Source organism: Vombatus ursinus, unplaced genomic scaffold (assembly GCF_900497805.2).
Source record: "Vombatus ursinus unplaced genomic scaffold, bare-nosed wombat genome assembly UNPS02014173.1, whole genome shotgun sequence".
NCBI classification, from domain to species: Eukaryota; Metazoa; Chordata; class Mammalia; order Diprotodontia; family Vombatidae; genus Vombatus; species Vombatus ursinus.
This window is the reverse complement of record NW_020953951.1, coordinates 2135764-2163430: the sequence shown is the minus strand read 5'-3', so window position 1 is coordinate 2163430 and position 27667 is coordinate 2135764. Positions and strand designations below refer to the sequence as shown.

General features: G+C 34.4%; 1 protein-coding gene across 1 annotated transcript in view; it reads right to left on the bottom strand.

The window, feature by feature from the left end:
* ARHGAP39 (Rho GTPase activating protein 39) overlaps positions 1-27667 on the bottom strand; it is a 362112-nt gene that overhangs the window by 243631 nt on the left and 90814 nt on the right. The window contains exons 2-3 of the mRNA XM_027859887.1: positions 26520-26637; positions 10786-10945 (exon numbers count right to left, since the gene is read on the bottom strand). Of these exons, the coding sequence (XP_027715688.1) occupies positions 10786-10865 (80 nt within the window). The 5' untranslated portion in view covers positions 10866-10945; positions 26520-26637. The remainder of the gene's footprint in view (positions 1-10785; positions 10946-26519; positions 26638-27667) is intronic.

Sequence of the window (27667 nt, the reverse complement as noted above, 5' to 3'; positions counted from 1 at the left end):
TAGGTATCTATTCCTAAATTCTCTCCTCAGCTCTAGTCCTACATCACCAACTCCTTGTTGTACATTTTGAACTAGAAGTGCTGAAGATATCTCTAACCCAACATGTCTAAAACAGAATTCATGATATTTCCCCCAAAACCTTTCCCTTTCTGAACTTCCTTGATATTACCAAGGGTACCACCAACCCTCCAGTTACCAGACTCCCAACCTCAGTGTGATCCTTAATTCCTTTCTCTTAAGCTACATATCCCAATCTAGATACAAATCTCATAGTTTCTTTCTCTAAAACGTATGTCTTCTTCTCTCCACTCATGTAGCCACCACCCTAGTCCAGGCCCTTATCAACTGTCACCTAGGCTATTAAAAAAGGTTACAGTAGCTTTTCACTTGGTCCTGCTGGTGTCAGGTCTCTCATCAATTCAAACTAATCTTGACTTAGCTGTCAAAGCGATTTTTCTAAAGTGAAGATAAAGCCATGTAATGTCCATACTCAATAAACTGTATTATAAATACAGGATCAAACACAAAAATTCTGTTTGGCATTTAAAGCTCCTTACAAACTGACTGTTTCCTACCTATCCAATCTTTTTATATTCTCTTACCTTTCCATGTACTCTACAAAGAAATAATGAGTTATTTGTTGTTTCTTGCACGTGACAATACATCTCCCATGCTGTGTACTCTAATTCCTCATACCTAGAATGCTCTTCTACTTAACCTTTGGCTTTGAGAATTCTCAGCCTTCTAGAAGACTGAGCTTAAGTGCTACCTCATCCAGAAAGCCTTTCCAACTCTTTCCATGCCCACCTCCTAGCTGTTTGATGCCTTCTTCTCAGAGACTACCCCTATCTATTCTGTCTTATTGTTGTATATACTGATTCAGGTATGTTGTCTCCCCCATTAGAATATAAGCTACCTAAGGGTAGGGGCTGCTTTTCCTTTTTCTTTGTATGCCTGTTGCTTCATACAGTACCTGATGCATAGCAAGTGCTTCATGTTTATTGATTGATTACTTGCTCATTGGTCTATGTACTATATGTACTATGGCCAAAAAGAAAATTTTATTATTTCCCAATCTTGTCCTTTCCTCTACTGTCTACTTGTATTTGTACATTATTCATCTTTTCTAGATATCATTCTATCTTCTTCCACCTGCATCCTTCCATTCTTATTCCTGGAATGCACTTATCTCCATCACCCTCATCTTCACTTATTGAAATATTTCCCATTCTCATGGCCCAGTTCAGGTGGTTATCTCATAAATGATCCATCAAGCCGAAAAGTAACCTCTCCCCCCTCAGAGTTTTCAAAGAACTTTGGAGATATTCAATGTAGTCATCATAATGTATTTTCTTACACTGAATTATGGGTATATTTTGTCCCACCAATCAGATATCATTCTAATAGTCTAGTATAAGAGGCTAACAGACTATGATCCATGGGCCAATTCTAGCCCATTGTCTGTTTTTGTATGGCCTGCAAGCTAAGAATGGTTTTTATATTTTTAAACAATTTTTTGGAAAAAAAATATATTTCATGACATGAAAATTTTTATAAAACTCAAAATTTAGTGTCAATAAACAAAGTTTTGGGGTTCTTTCTGGAACTCATCAATGTTCATTGGTTTACATTTTTGTCTGTGACTGCTTTCATGCTACAAATGAGCTGCAAAAGAGATTATATGGCTCTCATCACTTCCCACAGCTGCATGCTGTACTACAAATCATAGTGACAGTTTTAACTCGACAGAATTTTCAGTGCAACACATATCGCTGTACCTTGATTTTTTTTTTTTATTACCAATAGAAACCCATCACATCAAAACAAGAAAATTGGACTTCAAATGCTGCGCTTTTAAGGCATGGTGGAATATGAATTATTTTGTTATTTAATTAGGTGGCAAAGAATTGTGTTTATTATGCTATGATTCTATACCTGTGCTAAAAGAATATAAAATGTTACCATTACCAAACTAAGCATACTAATCACAATATTCCCAACTCACAATAAAGCTACAGTCCAAAAAAAAAAAAAAGATAAAAAAAGGAAAATTTAAAAGACTATTTCATCACAGCCGAATGTCTTGACAAAATTAAAAAATGAAAATGAGACTATCACCAAAGCAAGTTTCTGACTGGCTAATCTGCTAGTCAAGCACAACAAGCTGTTTACCAATGCGGAGTTAATTAAATCATGTTTGACTGCAGGAGCCCAAGAAACGTGTCTAGAGAAAATAAAATTGTTTAAGACTGTTAGCCTTTTGGATCAGTTATAATCACATGCTCATTGACTGATATCAGTATTTTGCAGTACCTTTTTGTGTAAAAAGACATTTTCAAAAATGAAATAAATAAAATTTCATTACAGATCATCATTAACATAAATATTTACAATCAAATTTGATAACGAATACTAACTTTGAAACCCAATTAAACAAAATGTTATCTCCCCCCAAAAAATTTCATTCCTCTCATTAGTAATTCCATATTTCGAAAAGTTTTATTCAATTATAGTTATATTTTGAAATTCATCAATAAAAATTTGTGGAAATATATTTTCTCTTTTGTTACAGAAGTACTTAGACAATATCCTCACTTTTGTCTCTTGGCCTAAAATATTTACTATTTGGCTTTTTGCTGAAAAAGTTTGCTAATACTATTATAGTAGGATAAGACATAAAATAGGTAACTATGATGCATAATATTACAAAAGTATATGCCACGTTCATCTTTATATACTCCAATGTGCAGAACAAGGCCTTAACATAGAAGACACTTAACAAATGTTTAACTGGATTAAAACAATTATTTAAGGAAAACAATAAATCAATAAGAAATTAGAATATAAAAATAGTAAAATAAAAAGTATTCATGATAAATAGAATAAGTAATATTCAATTTATTTTCCTGGCAATAAGCATAAAAAGAGATGAAAAAGTTTCAACAAACACTTACTGAGTACTTACTATGTGCCTAAAACTGTGCTAAGTATTGAGGATTCAAAGAAAGGCAAAAACTACAGTCTCTGTCTCAAGGAGCTCATATTCTAATGGAGGAAACAACATGTAAACAATTAAACAGAGAGGACAGCCTATATAAAAGTATAGAGCCAGAAGATGGAATGTCCTGTACAAGATACAGCCAGTAATATATATGTCTAATGTGATATCATCCTGGAAAGATAGACTGGGGCCAGACTGTGATGGGCTTTAAATGCCAAAAAAGGGAGCATAGTTTTTATCCTGGTGGCAACAAACAGGAAAAATGAAGTTATAAGTGGGGTGCAGTAGACAAAAGTGCTGGACTCAGAGGCAAAGGCAGGTCATTTAACTTCTTGAAGAGACATCTACAAAACAAGGGGTGTAATGAGATGAAACCTAATATCCTTACCAGCTCTATATCTACGACCTTATGTCTTTAGTTGCAATGTACTAACTGCCTCCATTTATACTGTCTAAATCCCTGCCCATGTCAGTCTAAGCTTGATCTCATCTCCTTTTGCTCTGTAACTTTTTTTCTTCCAAGGAAACAACATCTTATTTTCCACTTATTTGGCCAATGATATCTACTACCTCCAATTCAGACTCCTTCACAACCCTTTCAAAAATGAAATGCTTAAGATTAAGCCACCCACCTTACCCAAGTATAATACTTTAAACCACCAGGCAACTGGTACATTCCACAGGAAATGAACCTGAGAAAAACCACCACCAAGGTCATTTTCATTGGATGTCATCCAGGCCTACAATGAAAGCTCTAAAAGGACAGGTACCACAGATTTTGTAAAATCAATGTAATAACACAGCAAAGAGAGTGAGCAGCAATAAGAGACAATTCACTAATCATTTTGTATACTTATGGAATGGAAACAGACACTGACCAGCTCTGGTTTGAGCAAGCACTTTTTGGCCAACAAAAATGAGCTATAATTAGATATTTATTATCCTACTTCCTCAAACACAGAATCTTCTGATGAGTCCAAAGAACATGGAAGCCTGAGGAAGCTTTAAATTATATACTTACATATGATTTCTGAATCCTATGCAGAAAAAACTATTTATAGAAAAACGTTCTTACAATTGTTATCTGTGAAAAGATGTATACCCCCTCACAAAAAAAATATTCTCAGCTATTTTCAATCAGTCTTTCATGGCATAGTTTCAAGAGCCCTCATGTCTACTCTCCTCTGTACAAACTTTAGTATTTGTCAACGTGCTTTCTAAATTCAGAACTAAATACAATATTATTTGATTAGGGGAGAGTGCTCTAGACCTGTGATTCAACTGGTCTAGAAAATTAATAGTAAAGAAAATACATCCAACAACATAGATCAGAAATTGTTTTTCAAATTACAAGCTTATATACATTATAACCAGGTGTGATTTACACCAGAAATGCAGGGCTGGTTCAATATTAGTAAAACTATCAACATAACTACCAACATATGGTCAACATATGACCACACAAATGACAAAAACAACAAAAAAATCACATGATTACCTTAACAGATGAAGATAAAGCTTTTGACAAAAGAGCAGGGTTAAACCAAGGATGCCTATTATCATCATTATTACTCAATAGTGTACTAGAAATGCTAGCTATAACTACAAGAGAAGAAAAAGAAATTTGAAGTAATTAGAATTGGCAACAAAGAAACAAAACTATTACTTTGCAGAGACAATATGATGATACACTTAGAGAATCAACTAAATAACTAATGGAGATAATTAAAAACTTTAGCAAAGTTATAGGATATAAAATGAGCCCACATAAATCATTAGTATTCTATATATTACCAACAAAATACAGCAGCAAGATATAGAAAGAGAAATTCCATTTCAAATAACTGTACACACAATATAAAGTACTGGGAGCCTACCTGCCAAAACAAGACCAGAAACTGTATGAACACAATTACAAAACACTTTTCATACAAATAAAGTCAGATCTAAACAACTGGAGAAGTATTAACTGCTCCTGGTTAGGCTGAGCCAATATAATAAAGATGACAATTCTACCTAAATTAATTTACAATCAAATTACCAAAAAATTATTTAATAGAGCTAGAAAAGATAGTAACAAAATCCATCTGAAAGAAAAATGTAAAAAATCAAAGGAATCAATGAAAAAAATGTTAAGGAAGACCACGTGGTCTAGCTGTACCAGCTCTCAAACTGTATTATAAAGCATCAAAATAATGTATTAGAAATCATCAAAACAATCTGGTGCTGGCTAAGAAACAGAGGGGTGGACTGATCAGCAGAATAGATGGGCTACACAAGCCACAGTAGTAAATGAACATAGTAATCTAGTATTTGACAAACCCAAAGATCTAAGTTTTGGGGACAAGAACTCACTATCTGACAAAAATTGCTGGGAAAAGTGGGAAGCAGTTTGGTAGAAACTAGGTATAGACCAACATCTCATACCATATGCCAATATAAGGTCAAAATGGGTACATGATTTAGACATAAAGGGTGATACTATAAGCAAATTAAGTGAGCATGGAATAGTTTACCTTTCAGATCTATTGAGAAGGGATGAATTTATAACCAAACAATATATAGAGAACATTATGAGAAGTAAAATGGGTAATTTTGATTATACATATTTTTATGACAATTTTGGGTTTCCCCCCCCCCCTTAGGCAGTTGGGGTTAAGTGACTTGCCCAGGGTCACACAGCTAGTAAGTGCCAAGTGTTTGGTCTGAGGCTGGATTTGAACTCAGGTCTTCCTTACTTCAGGGCCGGTGCTCTATCCACTGCGCTACCTAGCTGCCATTTTATTACAGTTTTGATTACAAATTTTGATTACAAAGATTTTTCACAAACAAAACCAATGCAGCCAAGATTAGAAGGAAAACAGAAAACTGGGGGGAAATTTTACAGCAAGTTTCTCTGATAAAGTTCTTATTTCACAAATATATAAAGAACTGAGTCAAATTTATAAGAATATATGTCATTCCCCAATTGATAAATAGTTAAAGGATATGAACAGGCAGGTTTCAGAAAAAGAAATCAAACCTATCTATAGTTATATGAAAAAATACTCTAAATCACTATTAATTAGAAAAAGGCAAATTAAAACAACTCTGAGGTACCACCTCACACCTACCAGGTTGGTTAATATGACAGAAAAAGAAAATGACAAACATTAGAAAGGATGTAAGAAAAATGGGACACTAACACATTGTTGGTGGAGTTGTAAACTGATCTAACCATTCTGGAGAGCATTTGCAACTATGCCCAAAGAGCTATGAAACTATGCATACCCTTTTTTGATCTAGCAATAACACTACTAAGTCTGTATCCCAAAGAGATTTTTTAAAAAAGAACCTATAAGTAAAAAATATTTACAGCAGCTCTTTTTTTGTGGTGGCAATAAAACAAAAATTGAGGGGATGCCCACCAATTGGAGAATGGCTTAAGGAATTATGGTATATGATTGTGATGGAATACTATAGTACTATAAGAAATGATGAGCAAGATGCTTTCAGGAAAACCTGGGAAGACTTACATGAACTGATACAAAGTGAAGTGAGAAGAACCAGGAAAACATTGAACAAAGTAATAGCAATATTGTATGATGATCAACTGTGAATGACTCAGCTATTCTCAGCAATACAATGATCTAAGACAAATCTGAAGGACTCATGATGAAAAATGTTATCCCACATTCAGAGAAAGAACTGATAGAATCTGAATGCTGATTGAAGCATATTTTTTTTACTTTATTTTCGTGGAGTTTTTTGGTTTGTGTTTTCTTTCACAGCACAACTAATATGGAAATGTGTTTTGCAAGACTTCACATGTATAACTATAATATATATCAAATTGCTTAGCTTCTCATTGAAGGTGGAGAGGGGGAAAGGAGGGCAGGAGAGAATTTGCAACTCAAAATTTTAAAAATGAATCTTAAAAGATTTTACATGCAACTGAAAAATAAAAGAAAATATTTTAATAAAGAAATTACAAGTTTAGAGAGTTTCCTGGGGCCCTAAGAGGTTAAGTGATACACCCAGGCTCATCAAGCCAATATATGTCAGGAATGGGAGAAAGTTAACAGCAGGAATACTTCCTCCCTCATTTGGACACCAGACCTCTATTAATAAAGCTGAGATCACATTTGCTTTTTTTGCCTACACTGTCATACTTCTAATTTATATTTACATCACATCTAACTAAAACCGTTAAGACTGAAGTAGCATCTCCCTGGTCCTGAGCCTGTGAAGCTCTTTTTAATTCAAGTATAGGACTTGATGATACTAAAATTCAAAGCATTAGATCCAGTACAGTGTCACAGCCCTTTGAAATATTTTTCATTCTGCAGATCTAAGATATAGATATACTATACATTCCTTCATCCAAAGCAGTGATAAAAAAGTCTTAATAGAACAGGATTAAAAAGCAGAGATTTTTATACATCATTAACAAGTTTTTTCCATTTCGACAATTATTCATTAAATTCTACTTACTAGGTTTTATCATCAAACCAAACTTTAAAAAGTTATTATGGACTATGCAATCAACCAACACAAACATTTCCATACATAAAGGCCAGAAAAAGTGAAGTGTAAATGAAACCACAAAGATACTACATTCAATCTTAAATGGCATTTATAGACAAAGTATCCAAAACAAGTCAAAATACATCCACCAGAGTCATTAAATTAAAATTAACATGGATAATACCAACACAGTACAGCTTGTCCTCCTCTAAACCACACTCTGGCCTTCTCTCAGTATATTCTAAATGTTTCATTGATGCTCTTTTCTTTCTTCACTTCACTTTTTTTCCCAAACACTATCATCAGCTCCCACAGTTCCTGCCAACCCACCCACTCCAAATAAAAGTCCTCCACTGTAACCAAATTGTAGCCAAGTAAAATAAATTTGTGTTGTACTTGTCATGTCTAGAAGTGAAAAGTGCGTCCCGTGTAACATGAATTCTTAGGTATTTTTCCTCTTTCTGACTGAAATTTATAGGGCTGAGAAATACATATCAGGGGAAAAATGTATTAAGATCATTCTTGATGCCTCAATTTGTGCTTTCACAAACCCCTAGGTTTTTTTAATGGTATCTAGCCATATCTCTTCCATCCTAGATATGTACAACTGTTGGATTGATTGAACCCAAATTCAGTACTTTACATTAACTGCTATCAAAACTTCATTCTATTATATTTTTTAAAAATATATCTCATTCTGCACCTAAAGCTCATGATGTTTCCTCAAAGAGGTGGAAAGTATGTTTCACCATTAGTGTTCTGAAGCTGTATGTGGTCATTAAAATGACTGAAGTTATTAAGTCTTTCAAAGTTATTTTCTATTTACAATGTTGCTGTTACTACATCAACTGTTGCCTAGAGGTTCTGCTCACTTCACTCTGCATCAGTCCATATAATTCTATTACTACAGCCTTAAATTTGTGCCTATATATGGAATAATAAAGCATGTTGGATTAGGAATAAAGAAACATGAGTTTATATCTCAATTCTAGTAATAACAAGCTATGTAAACTGAGCTAAATCATTCTGGCTTCCTCACACTGAGATTAAACTAGAAGTTTCTATAAACTCATTATGTACAATTCTATAACAGAAAGAATTATCTTTCTGATATTTAGGGCAGTGGCTGAAGCTAGACATTATTGCTTTTCCCTAACCAATCCAAATGCAACTGTGATGTTATTCCTTATTTGGAATAAAGCAATTATATTTTTTGACAGAGTACTAATGTCTCTCATTTTCTTGCCAGAAGTTTGTGGATATATCGTTTTCATGTTGATAATTTTAATTCTATTATTCCATATTCACTGATTTGGAGTCAGAAGATTTAGGTTCATGACTGGGCTTCCCACTTACCAGCCATGAGACCCTGGTCAAATCAGTGAACTTCTCTGAGCCTCAGTTTCTGTTTTTCATTTGAGAGAACTCATGTTCAGGGACAGGGTGGATCAGATGCTGTTTGAGGTCCCTCTCAGCTCAGAGATTCTGAGATTTTTAAGTTACCTTAGAGTTCTGTCCATTTATGGGTCTACTATAACTCAACTCACCTATCTAGCTTTATCTTGTCCACAGGAATATGAAAGACTGTCAAATTCCTTGATAAAACCCAAGCATACAATAGATACACAGCAGTCCAAATTATTTATCTTAATATTAATTGAAGCAGCATCTGGAACAGGGAGCTTATAGCTGATGTGACAGTCAAAACATATGTGCCCTCGTCACAACACATTTGAAGTACCATATTCTACTCTGGCCACCACATTTTAAGAAAGTCATCAACAAACTGAATTTTGTCTGAAGAACGGTGAACAAGATGGTAAAGGAACTTAATACTATTCTATATAAGCGCCAGCTGAAGAATTAATGATGTTTTTTAATGTGGAGAAGAAAAGATTTAAGGTTAGTATAGAGTCACAGAATGTAGAATAGGAAGGGAAGTTAAAGATGATCCAGTCCAACTCCTTCACTTTTACAGAAGAAGAAAACAAGGCCCAGAAAAATTATGCAAGATCACAAGTCATAAAGATAAGAAAGTAGCTGAGCAGGGATCCAAACCCAGATCCTCTTCTTCCCAATCCAGTATTCTTTCCACATCACACTGCCTGTAAAAAATAGCTGAACTAAGTATTTTAAGGGCTGTCAATCATGTTGAAGAAAAATTCAATACATTTTGTGTGGCCTCAAAGGGCAGAGCTCAGAGCACCAGGCAGAAGGAGCAGAGGAAGACCATTACAATAGGAGAAAGAAAATAAAAAAAAACCCAAACAATCAGAACTGTCAGAAAAGTGAAACTGACTGACAAGGCAGGTGATCAAATTTTCCCACAGAGCAGTTCTTCAAGCAGGGATTTAAAAACTTTCTATGAGGGATATTACAAAGATATAAACTAGACCTCAGGGCAGTGCTGCATAGTGGAAAATGCTAAATTTGGAATCAGAAAGACCTGGGTTCAAATCTTGCCTCAGACAATTACTTGTTCTGACTCAGCGCAAGTTGCAATGTTAACCTCTCTGAAATGAAATTTCCCAATCCTTAAAATGAGGGAGTTGGAACTGATGACTGTTAACCTCCCTTCCAGCTCGGGAACTATGAACCTATGATCCAGATAATGGCTGAGGCGCCTTCCAATTCTGAGATTTAATATTTGCATGATTTAGCAGTTTAGTAACCCTGTCAAAAAAAAAAAAAAAAGGAACTGGAATTATTTTTTCTGACTCATGTAGTCTCCTAGTGATCAACTTATCCCCTTTTAACTGTTCCAAAACCATCTGTTCAGTCATCTGTTCTACAATTTTGCTGAAGATGTATGTTCAAAGTTTTCAGAAAATTCTCTGTCCTGCTGTCTCAATTCCTTAATAGAGCTTCAATACTTACATCTGCAAATTCTTTTAATATACTTTACCCAGCCTGGGTACCTTACACTCAGTGAAGACAGGTAAGGTTTCTCTTACTATCCCCTCCTTTATTCTGGCTTTCAATTTCCTTTTCAGAAGTTTTTTCTTTTACCCTTTTCAGATTAAAGATTGTCTCCTTGATGGAAAAAAAAACAAAACCCAGAAACAATAACTCTGACTCTCAATAGTTGAAGTGTCTATATGCAAAAGATACAAACTGATTTCTAAGTAGCTTATCAAAGCTCTATATTCTCTATTTTATTACAATATTGATTTCCACCAGAAATAGTAAAAGAATTATTAAAAATTAAATAATTTACTTGATCCCATATTTTCCGATTCTTCCAGGAGAACTAGGTTTGGATTTCTCCCTCTCCTTACCTTGCACTTGATCCAGAACTCCTAGGATCCTGTATGTCAGTATTATGACTCCGGCAATCGTAATCCTGAGTCTGGGACATTGCAGTCTGCTGCCACAGCAATCAGTGGGATTTCACTGACTCATCCTTAGGCCTCCACCATCAAACAGGAGGGTGATGAGCTATAAAAGAAGAAAAAAAATCTTTAAACAACTCTTCAGATCTCTGACCCTAAGCTACAAAGAGAAGACTAAAAACTTCAATTATGAAGGAGGAGGGAGAAATAATTTTTATTTTGTGTTTTAGGAATCAAATGGTAGCTCACTTTTCATTTGGCAAAGAACACCTAATCTTAGCAGGTAAAGAAGGCTCAAAGGTAGGGAAAGGCTTTCCAATATAAAAAACTTGCATTTTCTCAATAATAGACTCTGGCAGAACATAATACAGTAGGCATCCAAAAAGAAAGATCTTTGTATTGATAAATTTAATTCTAACAAACTAAACAGAAACTAATCACTCTAACATTTCACCATTATACTAAACAAAGTACTATAGAGATGACCAACAACACCTGACATGTTGGCAATCTCTTTCTCTTTGTTAAGAAAAGGGAATTTTGTCCCCTTAAAAAAGGTCAAATTTAATCCAGATCCCATAAAATAAAGTTGCAGTGTCCTCTCAAGCCTCTCTTCCTTTAATTCTTAAGTTCGCTTAAAACAAGTCCTCTTCTTTTCACATGCTCTTCATAGTGTCCAAATGCATAAAGTGAACAGGAAATTTGTGGATGGGGATTAAAAGCAAAATCCTGATTCAGGGCCAAGAAATGGCTTTGCTACTTTAGGTGAAAATACTTACAAGCCATTCAGACATTTACATTGTATTATGTCACCTTTGATTATAAAGACAGTGTGGTTTAATGTTAAGAGCCCGGGTTTAGATACAGGAGCCGGGGATTTTAGTGACAGCAATTCCACTTACTAGCCACGACTACTGCAAAAAAATCAGTTAACTTCTCTGAGTCAGTTTCTTCATATATAAAACAGAAGTAATGATACTTTCACTACTTGCCACAAAGGGTCATTATTAGGAAAACCCTTTGTAAACCTTAAAGTCCTACCAAAGTGGGAGTTATTATTGACTCCCTTCACTTTTCAAGCTAATCTTTGTCAAAAAACTTGTTCTTTAAAATATTTCCAAAGCTTCTATCTTCCCACTCTTAGATCACTCTCACCTTTTTCCCTTTAAATACTTTTCACATAGTGGTATTTCTTTCACAGTAAATGAAATTCAAATAATTCCTAATCATTAGTTACTCTAAAAAATGGATTGTGACCTCCTGTGTCTTAAACTCAGGTTTCCGAGATGAAGACATGAGGAGTCATGAAAACAATGACAGTAACAGAAATAACATACACAGACTACTTGCCAAATCTAGCCCACATTTTAGGATCATTTGGAAAACCTGTCTGAGCACAAGTGCCATAAGATTGTCAGATTTCTAAAATTCAGATTTTAACATTTTAGAACTTCTGTCTTATGCAGTAGGTACAAAAATCAAGTTTCAAGTACATTTCAAGTACAAAATCAAAAGCAAATCCATATCCCTTGTAGCTATTTTCCTATGCTCAGTGTCATTTAATAAGCATTTCTAGGAATATTTATTCATGTAAAAGCATACTTTTTAGTTAAGGAAATACAAAGATGGCATAAAAATGAAAATTGTGAAAAAGTATTAGCAGCAAAATCAAAGGACAAACTGATTTATATGTCCAAAGGTGAGGGGGGAAGGGTGAAACTCTCTTCTCCTATAAGAGGGGTTAACAAAGGTACCCTTCAAACTTGCTGTCCCCCATATGGCAAAAGGAAGAAGGGAGGAGGGGCAGCAGCTACAGCTTGGGCCCCATTAGCAATGGCCTTGGGCCCTGGGGCAATCTTTGCCTGGAAGCATCACCCAGGTCCAGCACATCTTGCTCACCTCCTACCCCCACCTCAACCCCTAGCGGCCATAGGGAGAGAGGGAAGGGAGATAGGTCAAGATAAAGAAGCTAGCCAGCCTCCTAACTTGGGTAAGCACACTCTTCTAAACTTGTAGTTTTAACATGTTAATGATGAGATGCAGATTCTAAAGTAATCTGGAAATGCATTTTACAAAACTGAAGTCACCTGACTGGTAATGGGTTTGTTTCAAATTTCAAACCAGTAAACTTTTTGTATCGGTTATGCCAAGCAACTTTTCATAATTTGGTTACAGCTAAAACAATTTGGCTATTGTTGGTTATTGTTTTTATGTGTAAACTTGCCAAAAAGCTTGTTTGGTTACGGCTTGCTGAGAATTTGCAAGTATATGGAAATAATCTCTAACAACTGGCTTTTTATACCACGACAAATTTAAATTTCAGATGTAAATACAAGAAAAGTTTTTCCTAAACTGTGATTAATGAAACTTGCTGTTTAAGGTAAAAGCTCATGGGACCATAAATGATTTTATTTTGAGTTGTCCGGTGGATCATAATAATCCATCAAAAATCAATAATCCACCGTCTCTGAGAGAAATGCCACAAACTACTCAGAGAGAATGTGATACAGGTAAGAAGTCTACCTTGGGAAAAGCTGAGAGGACAATTTTAGCCTCAGTCTAAGATGGGATCCTCCTGGCTCAGTTTTTCCATTATATTCCTTTGAAAAGGAATATTACCCACCTGGCTATTCCTGAATCTAGCTATGAGGTGGATTTGATACAGCATGGTTGGGAAATGTAAATTATCTGAATCCAAACAGAGCTAAGGATATGTTATCCTGACATATCTGTGCCCTAAATCTTGTCCCTGCTTTATCCTTTTTATAGCAAATTTTTATAATCAGAGCAAATGGTCAGTAAAAGATCAATGCAAGTGTGTGAGATCTGGCTGTTCTGACCTGAATGTGTTGTCATTCAATACCCATGAACTGAAATTAAATCTTCAGTTTGGTTTGGGGAGGAGAATTTCAGTGATAATTGGAGTGAAAGTCAGTCTGTAGGCAAATTCATTTGTGTAACTATTGAACCCAGGGGTGGAAAACTTCTACCTGCTAAAGTGTTATTTAAACTTTTAAAAAAGTGAAGAGATCAGATAATCCTTCAGGTCAAATGTAAATTATTTTAATGGGGCTCTTATACTTTTACTTCTCCCTGTATCTGAGCCCTGAAGTCTTTTCTGTTAGATTTGTGTCTTCCAGACTACAGGTCATTCACCTATGGTTGGTGGCAAACAGCTAGTACCAGTCAATGCCCCTCCACGCCTCACTGTCCTCTGGATGTAACCTGTACTATATTCCAGTCAACCTCCTCTTTGGGACTCCCTCGAGGCAAGGACAGCTCTACTGCCTCTTGCCAGCAGGGAACAGTTTCAGAAGTCAAGACCTTTGCCCTTTTACCTCAAAAGAATTTGGGTCCCATTTGTTTGAGGGGGGAATGATGGGGATAGGATCTGAAACTTTAAAAGGAAAAGACCATGTCTTTGGGATCTGGACCCCAAAAAAGAAAATCCCTGGACTTTTCCCAAATCTCTGGCATTTGCCTGAGGCTGTAATCCACTCAACTGGCCACTGTGGCTGTGCCCAATCTCCCAATTCTGTTCTGTTACCACCTGATTGCCCCTGGCCACTTCCCACCCTTAATCATATCTAGACTTCACTCTCCCTTGGTCATGTGGTCCAGGTCCCAGGTATTCTATTGACCCCAGCTTACTGGCCACTCCCATCCAGATCTTCCGTCGACCCCCTCCTCCAGTCACCCCAGACTACTTGGCCACTCCTGGATCCCTCCCACAGTCTTTCTGCATGTAAGATTCATCTTGTCTCCATTAAGGTGTTCAGATTCTTTAACCGTCCTGCCAAAGGCTCAGATTCTTAAGATCTGGCCCTCTTGCGAGACAAATGCTTAGATTCCTTAAGAGTCTGGTCAATATGGCGGGTGTTCTAATAAACTTTATCTTTGGCTGAAAGAAGGCTTAGGTCAAATTCATGCAGGAAGGACCCACATGTTGTGATTTTGGGATCCCAGCACCCCTAAACCTCTAAACCTCAACAGGAAGCTGGACCACCACTACCTGTTGCTTAGAGTTCCTTAACTCAGAAAACCAGAAACCCAGTCAGATAAGTGACAAGTGTTTTCTCACAATTATACATCTCAAGCAACCCTTATCTTTATCTGAAGACTGGCCCTGTACTGGTCAATCAGTTACTATTTCTATGGCCAGTCACTTGAGGGGAGGGCGATGGCTCTTTTTCTGATTTCAGGGAATTGCACCTGTTTCCTCTTCCCCTTCTGACTCAAAAAGCCCCTAATCTTTCCTCCAATTAGAAATCTGATTTCCTAATTTTGTCTCTTTATTAATTATTTTTAACTCACAAAAAAAATTTGTCTACCCCTATATTGGAAGTGCAATGTTAAGCTGAGGAGGCCTGGCCCCAATCTGACATGCAATTAACATGCATTGTTTAATAAATAAATATGCTCAGAATAAAAAAAAATTTTTTTTTCATCATCTTAATAGTAAAGAATTGGGAGGTTAAAAAATAAATCATGGAAGTCACCAATCATTTCATTAAAGATTATGACAGCAATGAGACAATATATCAAATCTTTTGGGAGGCAGCAAAACAGTCCTTACGAAAAAATTCTTATGTGTAAACCTTTTCATTAACAGAAGACAAAATTAAAATTATCAACAAATTGGTCATTCAGTAACAACGACAACAACAAAAACACAACTAGAAAACAATTTTTAAAGCACAATTAAAATAGTAAAATAGAAATCCCAAAAATCAAGGGAGAAATGAAGTAAAATGAAAGCAATTAAAAACTGGCTTAATAAATAAAAGTAAATGGCTTTTAAAAAGAATAAAATAGATAAACCATTATCTAATTTGATTAAAAAGACAAAAATCAAATTAAAAATATCAAAAATTAAAGGGATAATATCCAAAAAAATGAAGAAAAAAGGATAGTTTTATCCAAATACATGGCAATAAACTTGACAACTTAAACAACATGGACAAATATTTGCAAAAATATAAACATGGAGATTAATCGAATAAGCAATAGAGAATATAAACAAACCAGTCCCAGTAAAGTTAACTGAACAACCCAGAAATCAACACCAAAAGGGGAAAAAAGAAAAAACAACCTTGAAACAGGCAGATTTACAAACAATATCAAGAATTCAAAGAACGATTAATCCCAATATAAAACAAACTGATCATAAAACAAAGGAATCATACCAAATTTCTTCAATGATACAAACACAATTTTACTAGCTAAACTAGGGATAATTTATAAAGTAGGGAAATTTATTATATAAAAATTTATGTTAGCAAAGAGGGTACAGATAAAGATTATGGACTTTGAAAAGTATGGACTTATACCAGGAATACAAGTTTGCTTTAATATCAGGAATATTATAAACATATTGAAAATATTAAGAATGACAAAAATCATGACTATCAAAAAATATCCCCCCCAAAAAAAGCTTTTGAAAAGAGAACAATGATTTCAGTTTTAAAATACTAGAAAATATAGCAATAAACGGACATGGTAAATAGTGATTGAGGGGGTGTGAGGGGGTGGGGGGGAGTGTGGGTGGGTATACTTTTTTCAGCTCAAATTCTATGATTTGGGGAGACTGGGAAAAAACAAAAAAACAAAAAAAAAGAAAGAAATTGCTTTTTGGATTACGGAGCTCCAGAGGCATAACTTTGGCAGCCTATCTTTATCTAGATGTTTGACCAGGATGTCAAGACCAACATTCCTCCAATTTAATTTATTATCATTCATTCCAAACTTGGTAATTATTTTAACTTCCTTATTTCTGCCACTGACATCTTTATTTTCCCCTGTCTTCCATGGCTAAAATGCTGTAAATCTTTGTTACTTAAATGAAATTAAAATTTTCATTTTCCTTGCTTCCCATGTCATTCATACACCCACACACACACACCCCCACACACCACGAGCCACTAATAGCAATAAGAACAAGGATGAAACAATGTTTGTTGTCATCACTTCTTGACATAATGGTAGAGATTCTAGCTATAGCAATAATATAAGAAAAAGAAACTATGGAAAACAATACACATAGCCAAAGAGGATACAAAATTATCCCCTTTTACAGATGATATGATGGTGTATTTAGAGAACCCTATTGAGTCAAACCATACAATTGAAACAATAACTTTGGCAAAATTTTAGATTATGAAATAATTTCACATAAATCACAAGAACTTCTATATAATATCAATATAATAAAGCAAGAAGAGATAAAATAACTACAGAATATAGAAAATATTTGGGAATCTACCCACCAAGATCCACACAGGAACTGTATGAACTACAAAGTATTCTTTACAGAAATAAAGGCAGACCTGAACACCTGGAGAAATATTAAGTGCTCATGTGTAGACCCAGCCAATACAATAACAACAATATTAGTTAAATGAATTTACTTACTCAATACCATACCAATCAAACTATCAAAGGATTACTTTATAAAAATTTATCTGGAGCAACAAGTCAATTATCTTAAGGGAAATAATGCAAAAGAAAAAAAAAGTAGAAAGGAAGGGGTCCAGCAATACCAGATATCAAAGTATATTACAAAGTAGTAATCATTAAAACAATGTGATACTGGTTAAAAAATAGAAAGGGTGATCAGTAGAACAGGCTATACAATATATAAAAACAAACAAACCTAGTACCCTAGCATTCAATAAACCTGAAAATCATAGATACTGGGATAAGGACTGATTTTGATAAATACTGTTGGGTAACCTGAATGGTAATTTATCATATACTGGGCTTAGGCCAATGCCTCACATGATATATTAAGATAAAGTTCTAATGGATACATGACCTAGATGGAAAAGTTCACATCACAAACAAATTAAATGAGGAAACATGAAATTACCTTTTAGAACTATAGAAAGGAGAAGAATTCATAATCAAACAAACCGTGGATAGAGAAGATTATAAAACATAAAATAGAAAATTTTGGTTACATAAATTAAAAGGTTTTATACAAACAAATAAAATGCAGCTAAGGTTAGGAGAGAAAGTTAACTGGGGAAAAAATTATTTGCAGCAAATTTCTCCAATTTATGTTTCATTTCCAAGTACTTCTAAGTGATTCAAATTTATAAGAATAAGAGTCATTCCCAATTGGTAAACTGTTAAAGGCACTTTTTAAGGGAAAAAATCCAAACAATATCTAGCCATCTGAAAAAATGCTCCAAATTACTAATCATTAATGAAATGTTAATTAAAGTAACTTTGAGATTATTCAACACAGCACAATCTATCAGATTTGCATAGTTAACAAAAAAAAAATGACAAATGTTGGCGAGGTTGCGGAAAAACGGGTACCTTGATGCACTGCTGATGGCTCTGAGGTAGACAACACAGAACAGTCTAGAATTGCATAGGAAGAGAATACTATGGATTGCCTTTAGGAAACTGCCAAGCTCCTTTAATGATCCCAAGTTTCTCTTAGAAACAAAAGACCAGCTTTTAAATACTTGTACACTATTTTTTTACTGCTCAGTCATTTCTGTCATGTCTGACCCTTCATGACCATATTTAGGGTTTTCTTGGCAAAGATATTGGAGTGCTTTACCATTTCCTTCTCCAGTGGATCCATTTTGTCAGGCAATCAGAGGTTAAGTGACTTGCCAGGGTCACATAGCTAGAAAGAGTCTGAGGCTGGATTTGAATTCAGGTCTTCCTGAGTCCAGGCCCAGTGCTCTACCCACTGTGCCATCAGCTGCTGCTTTATTGCTGCTTTATTTAATAGCAATTAGGGAACTTTATTTTTTTATATATCAATCAGTACACACTTATTAATACCCTACCATAAGCCAGGCATTATGCTAAGTCGTGGTAACATAAAGACAAAATGATAGTCTTTGCTCCCAATGAATATACATTCTATTGGGAGGGAACAATATGTGTAAATACAAAATGCTTATAAAGTAAATACTAGCTAATTTATGGTAATACTGAAAAGGAAGAAAAGTTTTCAACACTTTCATATCTTCTGATACTGACAGACAAGCTCTAGGCTGTCCATCCAATTGCAATTGAGAAACTGGGAATCAGATATTCTTTACCCACTTAGTCTTTTTTAATATTTGTTACAAAGAGAGTTTCACTAGAAAGCAGAAATATATTTGGAATTTAAATGATGTTAAAATAAAAGGACTCAAAAAAGTGGTAAAGAAATTTAGAAAAGGAAAATAATAGATCCATTAGAGATGGTTTTATGGAAGAGGAGGTCCTTAAGATATGTCTCAATGAATAAATATAATTTTACTGGCAAAAACGGATTGGAAGAGTTGAACATCTTTTACCTCACAGTTCTATATTATTCACAACTCTTCCAATACTGAATCAGGTTGCCTATCTTCCCATAGCTCCTATAACTTTGACTATTAATGTTTCAGCATTTTTACCAATTTGATGAGTGTGAGCTGATACTTCAGAGTTCCTTTAATTTCTTTCTCTTAATATTATCCAGAGTATTTTTTCATAAGAATGTTTTTCTTTTGAAAATAGTTTGTTCGTACCTTTTGACCCTAAGATTTCACTACCAAACATATAAAATAAAGAGGTAAAATATACAAAGGTCCCATGAATACCAAAATATTCACTCTAACACTATTGGTAATAGCAAAAACCTAGAAATAAGAAAAGAATGGCTTAATTGTGGTATATGGATTTAATAAATACTTGCTGAATGAATAATGTAATGTTATTCTTCTAATAGAAGGAATTCAGAAGATCATGAGAAGGTCTGTAACTAATGAAAAGTAAAGAAAGAAGAAACAGGCAAATAATATATGTGCATATAATAAATGTAGTAAACAGTTGAAAACAACACTAAGAGACATTTAAAATCAAATGTAATCTCCACTGTTTGTTTTTGATGAATGATGGTGGAACACGGTTCCCTTTCTCTCTATACGTAAGGGCCCATGAATATGGAATGTTACAACCTCAGTCAGAGCTGCTGTATTTAACACTTCCGCTAAGCTGTTTTTGTTGAAGTTTTTCTTTTGGCAAGGAATGGTACTATGAGGTACTGAACAGTGATTGTGATGCAAAAACAAAATGCAACAATAAAACTTTTTAAAAGAGAGTCATAAAACATTTTAGCTGGACAAAATGTGAACAAACATACAGCAGTGAGAAGTCATAAAGTGATAGTTTCACTCAAATGTAGCTTCATACAGAAAAAGAATAGAATGTAAGGCTAGAAAGAGAAGTATGGAGTACAGATTATAAAATAGTATCCAACATGAAAGATTATTGATTTTAAAATTTTTACTGAGTATGGAGTAGCATAGAATCAAGTTTTATCAACTCAAGACCAAAGCCATGAGACTTCTGAGAAGCAAAAGGTATTCTTTCCTATGAAATATGATCCTATGTAATCACTTAATGATAAAGAAAGAACTTCACCACCTGAATTATAGTAAAGGATCTCAGGTATCCTATTAGTTAAAGTCTCAATTGAGATAAGACTATTACAGTGATACCTCCATTAAAGTCCCCTGGGAAATAAAGTCTCTTTTAAGGAAACTGTCCTTGAAGCAGGAATAGTTTAGACTTCGTTGCAATATTCTAAATGCTAGATGGAGGTACCAGAAACCACATAGCACAAACTTCTGAAAGAGAAAAACACTGTCTAAGCATCCACTGCTGTGGATGTACCCAAAGCAGCCACTTTGTTATTTAGCAAAATACCACCTAGGAAGCAAAAGTGTCATTCACACAAGACTCTGTATCTATGGTGAAGATAGGGAATCCCTGAAATATATCTCTATGCCTTATATAATATTCATACCTCAGTAGAAGTTTCTAGAAATAAAGTGTTATTACTGGAAATTCATCTTAATTAAAAAGTAAAAATGTGGGACCAGGGCTAGAGCAAGGAGAAGAATTGGAATAGAGCTAAAACAAGACATTTCATTTATACATCACAAATATCAGGTGAAATCCCTCTCTTTTACCACCTTTCTATTTATAAAGAGAAAGGATATATATGTATAAAGAAAGGAAAAAGTATATATAGGAAAAACTGCCCTTTTATAATCAAAACTCCCCATACGAATGGGATTAATTTACAGAAGTGGAGAGCAGAATCAGTTAGAAAACAATCCAGTAATACACTGTTCACAAGAAACACATTGGAGACACAAAGGTCAATAAAGAATTCAAATGAAAGGCTGGAACATAATCTGTTATGCTTCAGCAGAACTTAACAAAGCAGTAGTAACCATCATGGTTTCATATAATGCTACAGTAAATACAGACAAGATAAAAATAGATAAGCAGGGAAATTATATTATCCCTAAAGACACTGTAGATCAAAAATAAAATTTAATATATATAAACCAAATAGCATTGCCTCTAAATACTTATATGAAAAGTTAACTGAATTGGAGGGAGAAATACATAGTAAAACTATGAATATTGTAGGACCATAACATGCCCCCTTTCTAACTTGGATAAATCTGACCAAAAGACAAAGAAAGCAGCTCTGGACCTTTATAGATTTTCATAAAAACTGGAAAAATAGTTATCTAATTCATAATTAATAGAAATAGGATCTAATTTACATACTTAGTAGTATACATTTACAAAAAAAAAGACTAATGTGTATTGGGGCATACAGACCTCACCAAAAAAATGTTAAAAAAACAGAAATACTAAATATATCACTTACTGATCACAGTTCAATAAAAATCATGCTCAATAACTATCCCCTAAAAAAGAAATACAAAGTAATTGGATGGTACCACAATTGCAAACAAATTATAGACACAAAAGAAAATTAAAGGAAATTATAATAATGAGACAACACACAAAAACTTATGGGATGTAGCAAAAACAGTTCTTCCTGAAAAATGTCTATCTCTAAATGTTTTCATCAACAGAAGAAGTGCCAAATCAACTAACTGGGTATACAACTAAAGAACCTGAACAACAAAAAAATCAGAACTCTCTAACTAAATAACAAAGTAAAAATTCAGAGAGTTAAAAGCAAAAATTCAATTGAATTGACAAAACTATGAGCTAGTATATTAAAAAAAAGCTCATGTGATTCTTAAAAGAAAGAGATGAAAACCAAATTGTTTTTGACAAAATTCAGCATGTTTTTTTTCTTTAAATACTAAAAGGCAAAGGAATAAATAGATCTTTTCTGTTTATGTAGATCCAAGTACAAACATTACATTTAATAGAAAAAAGTTAGAGGACTTTCCAATAAGATCAGATGTAAAGCAAATATTCCCATTATCACTGCTACTCTAAAATGTAGGTCTGGAAATGTTAACTGCAGCAAGAGAAAAAAGAAAAATCAAAAGGATAAGCAAATGCAAAGCAGAAATAAAAAGTATTACTTTTATAGAGGATGATAATTTACTTAGAAAATCATAAAGAGAAATTAAAAATGAATTTAAACAATTAATTGAATAAAGTTACAGAATATAAAATAAATCTACACAAATCATTACCATTCCTCAGTGTTACCAACAAAACCCAGTTGGAAGAGTTAGAAAGAAAAAAAAATTTTTAAATAACTACTGAACATAAATATTTGGGAGTATGTCTACCAAGATGCACCCAGGAACTACATGACTCTAACTATAAAACAGTCTTTGCAAAAATAAAGAAATTAGAAAATTAGAAAAACATCAACTGCTCAAGGGGAAGTCAGGCCAAAATAAAAAATAATACTAATTTAGTTTATTCAATGTTCTACCAGTCAAGGTACCAAAAAAATATTTTATAGAGCTAGAAAAAAAATAATGAAATTCATACAGAGAAACATTAATGATTAAGAATCATGAAAAAAAAAGGTAGGAAGGGAGTATATCAATACCAGATACTAAAGTAAACAAACAGTAGCACAGTATTCAATAAGCCCAAAGACCCCAATTACTACAGGAAGCACTTGATAAAAACTGCTGAAAAACTGAACAGTCTGGAAGAAATTAGGTATAGACTAATATCTCATACTGTATACCAAAATAAGCTCCACATGAGTACGTAACTTAGACATAAAAGGTGATGCCATCAACAAATTAGAGGAACAAAGGAGAAATTACTTATAAAGGAAAGAGCTGACAACCAAAGGAGAAAGAACCACCAGAGATCTTGCCCTGGAGGAGCTACGCTTTGGAACTGCTGCCCTAAATTTGAGCCATTCGGATTGACTTTGCTTACAATCCAGCTAGCAGTCATTGCCCATGGGATAATCATCATGGAGATATGACCTGGCAACTGCCTCTGTGGGCACTGCAGCCCCCACCTCTTTAACCAGCACTTCTACTGAAGACCCAAAAAAAGTTCTTACTACCAAAATCCGTGACATCATCATATGACTCGACATCAGAAAGGACTGTGTTTTATCCATGCAAATGACACTAAAGAAAGAATTTACTGCCACCTCTTCTGCCACTAGGCCTTTTTGTCTGACTTGAAGTTTCAAGACATTTCCTATTATGTGGTGTTTCTTCCATTAGAATACAAGTTTCTTGAGAGGAGAAATTGTCTTCCTTTTCTACTTGCAAAGTGTTATATGCACAGTGCTAAGCACAATAATAAGTAAGTTATTAAGTTATGAATAAATGCTTTTTCATTCATTCATTCAAGGCAATGACTTGTAGTGTATAAAAAAGTGTAAAAGCCAAGATGAAAGTGCCATTAAGTTTGCATACTATAACAATAAACATATAATAAAATATTCGATCCAAACATTATCTCAATTAATAAGCTCTTCTGCTATTTGCACTCTTTCAAATCAATAAAGGGAAAACTTGCCAAAGCTGATCAGCTATGCACTGGGCTCTAAAGGCCCAAGATTCTGACCTTTTTGGTTTACACAGGAAATGAATTCTATAAAACAGGGCTCTTTCCATTAAGAGCTCCATTCTCTTTCTGGCAATGGTTATTTTCTACAAGTTCTCAAGTGTATCAATTCCAAAACAATATAGACTGAAGTGAATTTAGTCTAATGGTCCAAATAACTATCTTCCTTTTCTTTATTTTGTCTTCCTTGCTTTGGCTAATGGGCACTCTGAAAGGCAGGGAAAACATCATTTGGATAGGGTAAGCTAATACTCTGGGAAAATTCTTTGCATCAGATATCTGTTAAAAGTATGATATTCCTTTGTATTAAATTTCTCATAGAACTGCCTCTTGAACATCTTAAACTCAACATGCCCAAAAATGAATTTATTTTCTCTCCTTAAACCATACCCCCTTCCTAACTCTTTCATTGCTTTCAAAAGTACCCCCATTCTCCCACTCATAACTTAGGAGTACTCAACTCCTCACTTTCTCATGCTTCATATCCAATCTGTTGCCAAGGCCTGTTGATTCCACCTTCACATCTCCTACATAGGGGCCCTTCTCCCCTTATCTATTCGGACACTGCATACACACTAGTACAGGCCCTTACCACCTCACACTTGCACTATTTCAAAAGCTTTTGGATTGGTCTCCCTCCGTCAAGTCTCTCTAGTCCATTCTCTTCCCAGGTGTCAAACCTATCTTCCTAAGGCAGAGGTCTGTTCATATCACTTCTCTTTTTCAGTAAATTCCAGTGGTGCCCTATAACTTTCAGGAACAAATATACAAAATCTTTTGTTGACTTTTAAAGCCCTTCTTAACCTGGCTCCTTCCTAATTTTCAAGTCTTCTTACACCTTACTCTCTATAATCCAATGAAACTGGTCTCCTTGCTGGTTCTCTGAATAAGACTCTACCTCCAGAAAGCAGGCATTTTTACTGGCTGGAATGCTTTGTCTCCTTAACTCTGCCTCCTGGCTTCTCTAGTTTTTTCAAATGCCAGCTAAAATCTACCTTCTACAAGAAGTTTTTCCCAATCACCTTCAATGTTAGTGCCTTCTCTCTGAGATTACCTCCAACTAATCCTACATAAATTTTGTTCGAAAATAGTTGTTTGCATATGGTTTCTTCCAGCAGACTGTGAGCTCATTGAGGTCAAGAACTGCTTTTGTCTTCATATTTTCAGAGCTTAGCCTAGTACTTGACACATAGTCAGCACTTAAATCTTTGCTGATTTGACTTGATTTCACTCATTACGGGCTTCATATGCAAGACAGATAGACAACTAACAAATATATATGTAAGAACAAAAAACATCCCCCAACAGAAAAGTAATCAAAGGATATGAACAAATAGTTCTCAAAGGAAGAACTGTGAACTATCAACAACTACATGAAAGAATATTCCAAATCCCTAATAATAAGAGAAATGAAAATTAAAATAACATTGAGGTTTTACCTTATAACAAGCAAATAGGCAAAGATAACAAAAGATAGCAACAATCAATGTTGAAGAGAATGTGGGAAAATGAAAGAGAAAAAGGGTACAAGAGAAGGGAGAGAGGAAGGGAAGGAAGGAACCTTTATTAAACACTTAGTATGTGCCAGGCACTATACTAAGTAATTTACAAATATCTCATTTCATCCTCAGAACCTGGGAAGTAGTTCTGATCATTATTCCACTTTTACAGATGAGGAAACTGAGGCAGAAAGAAGTTAAAGTGTCTGAGGCTGAATTTGAACTCAGGTCTTCCTGACTCCAGGATCAGCACTCTACATACCTTAGGTGCCTTAGATAAGTCTTATCACTAATGTGATATAGATCAGTATACTTATTTTGGAAAAAAAAACTGGAATTACAGAAAGAAAGTGGCTGAAATGTCCGTATTTTTGATGCCCATATCAAACTAGAAATGGCTAAAAAAAAAATTGTGGTACATGAATGTAAAAGAATATTAGTATGTTGTAAAAAACAACAAATATGATGATTACAGAGACGCATGGAAAGATTTACATAAACTGATGCATAGTGAAACAAGCAGAACCAAGAAACCAATAAACATGACTACAATATAAATATGGAAATGGAAAGAACTACTACTATCAATATTAGAAAGTAAATATTGCAACATTATAAAGAACATCATGGACTCAAACAAGAGATGTGAGAAGATACCCCACTTGACTCCCTTGCAGAGGTGGGAAGTCCATGAATGTGGAACACTGCATATATTTTCAGACTTTTTGATATATTCATCAGTTTTACATATTTTTTGCCCCTTCTTCCTCTTTTTGTTTTTTTCCCCCCTTAAAAAAATTCTTTGTTATATGAGATGGTTGTCTGGAAGGGGGAACAGAGAAACTGGGAGAAATACTGCTGATGTAAAAACAAAAGAGTAAAAGTTTATTTTATACATCTGCATCTGACATCCAAGATTATAAAAGGAATAAAAAGAATCAACATAAATACAATATATTATGAGTCAACCCCAAATAGCAAAATGGTCAAATGATAAGAATAATCTTCAAAAGAAGAACAGCAAACCATCAAGAATATATTGGTATATTCATGGCTGTGCTTTTTCTTGGGATAGCAAACAACTAGAAACAAAGTAAATGAACACCAATTGAACACATTTTGATATATGAATATCATGGAATATTACTGGATCAGAAGAAACAATGATTACAAAGAATTTAGAGAAACAAGGGGAAAAATATAATTTAATACAATGAAGAAACCAAGGAGGAAAAATATACAATTACAATACAAATTAAAGAACACTAAAAAGGCAGTTGAAATGAGTAAAAGCATCAATCATCCAATAAGCAATGAACATGGCTACAGAAAGTAGATAATGAAACATACCTCCCTTCTTCTCAGTTAAAAGGTAAGACTACAGGTGTCAGATGTTATGTATACTGTCAGGATCATTTGATGTCTTGATTGATATTGTTTGACTGTTTTTCTTTCTGACAAAGGAAGGCTGTAAAAGATGAAAGAATAGCAGGAGATGTCTATGGCATTTTTAAAGAGGCATCAAAAAATAAAGTTAAAATACAACTATCCTCTTAGAATTAAGAGATTACTGAAAATTCTTAGAAAAGGAAGTTTTAATATGGAGACCAGCTCGCAGAAGTTGAGCAGTGAATGAATGATAAGGGCACAGAGACAGAAAATAAAAAGCATTTTCTATAAGCATACAGGGAAAAATAAAAAGAGATCTATATCACACTATACATCCAACAAATAATGATCAGCTTTTGCATGAAGATCTCCAATAAAGAGGGGGAACCACTATTTCCCCAAGGCAATCCATTCTACTTCTGTTTAACTCTAATGAAGTTTTCCTTTCATTACCCACTGCTCCTAATTCTGCTCTCTGAGGTTAAATAGAACAATTCTAATCTCTATTTCACATAACACAATTTTCCAACACCTGAAGCTAGCTATCTTGTCTACTCTATGTGTCTTCTCCATGCTAAACATTCCCAGTTTCTTCAATCAATCTTCAAATAGCACGACATGGAGGTCTGGTTCCCTCCTCTGAATTCTCTAAAGTTTATCACTGTCTTTAATAAAAGGTGATATCCAAAATAATACACCCAGGCTAGAACAGAGAGCCTATCACCTCCTTAATCCTGGAAGTTATACGCCTCTCAGTACAATCAAAATTTTCTTGGATATCTAACAGGTATGTCTGATGTTGAGCTTTCAGTCAAATAAAACTGCCTCTATCTTTTTCAGAAAAACTGCTGTCTGGCCATGCCTCTTCCTATGTACAAAACTGATTTTTTAAACCTAAATGTAAGACTTTCCATTAATCCTGAATAAATTTCATCTTATTCCATTTAGTCCAATGTTCTAAGATTGTATCAGAAACTTTCTGAAACCTAACACTGCCATCCAGTGAATTAGCCTCCTAGCTTGAAGTATCATCAAGGACAAGGAACAAGGAACAAGGAACAAGGAAATCAAAACCAGGCCCAAATACGAAAATGAAGAGTTCCTAAGAA